Source organism: Branchiostoma floridae, chromosome 8 (genome assembly GCF_000003815.2).
Source record: "Branchiostoma floridae strain S238N-H82 chromosome 8, Bfl_VNyyK, whole genome shotgun sequence".
Classification (NCBI taxonomy): domain Eukaryota; kingdom Metazoa; phylum Chordata; class Leptocardii; order Amphioxiformes; family Branchiostomatidae; genus Branchiostoma; species Branchiostoma floridae.
This window is the reverse complement of record NC_049986.1, coordinates 25,333,636-25,336,702: the sequence shown is the minus strand read 5'-3', so window position 1 is coordinate 25,336,702 and position 3,067 is coordinate 25,333,636. Positions and strand designations below refer to the sequence as shown.

General features: G+C 45.0%; 1 protein-coding gene across 1 annotated transcript in view; it reads left to right on the top strand.

The window, feature by feature from the left end:
- Positions 1 to 1,274: 1,274 nt before the first annotated feature.
- LOC118421395 overlaps positions 1,275 to 3,067 on the top strand; it is a 6,453-nt gene continuing 4,660 nt past the window's right edge. The window contains exons 1-2 of the mRNA XM_035828658.1: positions 1,275 to 1,856; positions 2,534 to 2,716. Coding sequence (XP_035684551.1) covers positions 1,380 to 1,856; positions 2,534 to 2,716 — 660 coding nt within the window. The 5' untranslated portion in view covers positions 1,275 to 1,379. The remainder of the gene's footprint in view (positions 1,857 to 2,533; positions 2,717 to 3,067) is intronic.

Below are 3,067 nucleotides of genomic sequence, written 5' to 3'. Positions count from 1 at the left end.
GGAGTTTTGCCAGATTTTGACAGGTTCCCAAAGGTGGCGGAGTTTGTCCCCCCCCCCCCCCCCCGTGTACGAGCCGCCCCCCCTCCCCCCCCTCCTCGTCATGTCAGCAGGTTAGAGACTTGTGCAAAAGAAGTCTCCAATATCCTAAGTTCTACCGACCTGATGAAATTATTTTCATAATTTCCACTATTTTCATAATTTCCATTATTTCCACTATTTCCATTATTTCCATTATTTCCACTATTTTCATAATTTCCACTATTTTCATTATTTCCACTATTTCCACTATTCCACTATTTTCATTATTTCCACTATTCCACTGTTTCCACTATTTTCATTATTTCCACTATTCCACTATTTCCACTATTTTCATTATTTCCACTATTTCCATTATTTCCACTATTTCCATTATTTCCACTATTTTCATAATTTCCATTATTTTCATGATTTCCACTTTAATTCACTCATTTTATAAACAATGTGTTTGTTATACTTGAAACATTGACCAGTACCTATCGTATGCCCTACCCCAAACTGGGTTTGATAAACAGACGGTGGTTCAAATTACAGTATGATTTCATGTTGACACATTGTGATTTCGTAATGTGATTCTACTGGTGAATCTGACTTTACCACTGCCACCAGTGTAACGCAACGAACGCGTTTACTTTGCTCTGAGCCATCTCGTTTTGTTCCATTATTATCAGCGTGTACACCACAGCCCTATATGATAATTATAATCCTTGGTTGGTAGGATAGAATTTTCTACACGTTTGAATCCGCGGGATGACCGTAGGGCGTTGTGGCAACTTTCCAAATATGGTGTTGAAGCAATTACACAGTGACGTCATGTTATCCCGAGTGTCCGCAGCTCGTCGGCCGCCTTGGTTCTTGTCTTGAGAAGTCTGTCGGTCTTAATTAGAATTTTGGAAGTTTTCAACAAAAATGGCAGATGTTGTTAGAAAGACGCAGCCCTTAGGTACTATACAGCCGATCCATCGAACATAGCGTTCACAATGAAACACGGCGCGAAGCATGGTGACTCCAACGTCGCAGACGTCAATGTGGGGGCTTCACTTTCTACCAACGCGGAAGCATACGCAAAAGCAAGATTCAATCCCCAAATCACATATCACAAAAATAAAATAAAAACTCCACTTCTAACCCATTGCTTCCATGTTAGCACTTATTTGCAAAAGTTCAACCCAGTGAACTAAAACCTGGACTCTCGAAGCCCTATCGTCACTTTTTCTTACTGTGCACACCTGTCGCGGAAGAATTTGGGTGTGCTCCGCCAAGGTGTGCCTGAAGACATATCAACATTTCCAAGGTCGACACCGATCCCTGCGCACCTAGGCAGACTTGTCTACACCCTGACTATGCTGTCCGCGAGGTGGTGGCGTGTTGCCGCGGGTGCGGCGGCCGGCGCGGCGGTGGTGGGCGCCGTGAGCTACCGAGAAAAGATCTCCGCCATGCCGCAGTCCTGGAAAGATAAGGTTCGGCACGAGGCCTTCAGACCCGCATACAACAACCCGCCCAGGAACTACCCGTCCTCACAGCCGCTGTTCTCTCCCAGTTTTGACTTCCCCAAGAAAATGCCGCCTGAAGACTACAAGGAGCTGCCCTGGATGAAGATCGACTTCAAGACGGAGCCTAAGAAGTACCTGTGGGCTCTCCTCGACTACTGCTTCGAAGGAAATACCGAGTGCGACTTCCGTGTGGAGGACAACAGGGTGCGGCGCTGGTATTACGCCCCCTGGCTGGCTTCGCGACCTTTTGGGCGGGAACCTATTCACGGCCTTACCATGGACAGGCCCTCCAACCCTGGGTACATCGCTAAGGAAGACAAAGCATGGGTAAGGCAAACATTTACATTGTTACTACAAATCGGATACATCGTAAGGCATGATCGGAGAGGCAAAATGGTCCCATACCTGGGGCGTGTTATCCCGTACAGCGTAAGGTGCGTCACACCTGTGCGTATATCCAAGTCCTTATACCTTCGAATGGCCTGTACGTCACACCCAAATGCACAAACACAGGAATTGGCGCCATCCAGCATAATTGATAGTGTCTGCTTGACTCAGTAGCATTGTGATGGTTATTAACTATTGCCACTCGAATGTCTGAGGTTATTCTTTTAACATAGCAACATTTAGTCACAACTGTCATCTCTTTCATACAGAAGTGATATATTTCAAGCATGTCTTTACGACTTATGTAGATGATTCGAAAGGGTGTGGGCGTGGCTACGGATTAATCATCAAGGTGTTTCTTTTCTGGAAGATATGTCCTAAACTGCTTAAATTCTATTCACTCAGTCATTTTACCAGCATTGCTATAGAAATTATGTCATGAGTAGTTATATTGATGATTCGTGGATGAAGCATAGACATCTAGGTAATAAGATATGCCAAAAAGCAGTGTCACTGACGAAAGGTAGTGGATGCTGGCTGAAATGTCTAAGCTGTCTGCCAAAATCATATCTAGTTGCTTGAGTAGCTGCTTATTTGCGTATGTTTCTGATGTTCAGGAACAGACTTGGGCTGCGGGGTTCTACAACTCTTACGGAGGCTACACCATCGGGAAGTTCTGGGAGAATCCCGGGAAGCCGACTCTTACCGCCAACGTGAGCTTCCCCCCCGGCACGGTCTCCTTCAAAATCCTGTTCACCCAGGCCACGGAGAGGGACGTGCCCAGCCTGGAAGGGTCCAAGGTAACTGCAGAGAGGCACACTGTATTTAATCTCAAGTTTCTATTTGTGTAACTGTTTTATTTTTTCTTGCTTCTAATTTTTTTTTTTTATTGGGGGAGGGGGTACGGTTTTGTACTCACATCCATATCGTGCAATGTGAAAACCGTCCACAATTCCCCTGGGACAGGTACTTGTTTTGTTTTTTTTTGTTTTTTTTATCATTGACACAAAATACGCAAAATGCATACAAAGTGGTGCCGTATCCAAGATAAGAGCTTATTTTAAAGGAACCACTAACGAAAACATTTGGTAACACACACACACACGGGCACGCGTACGTATACTGTAATCTCCAAGCAGATTCCTCCGGTG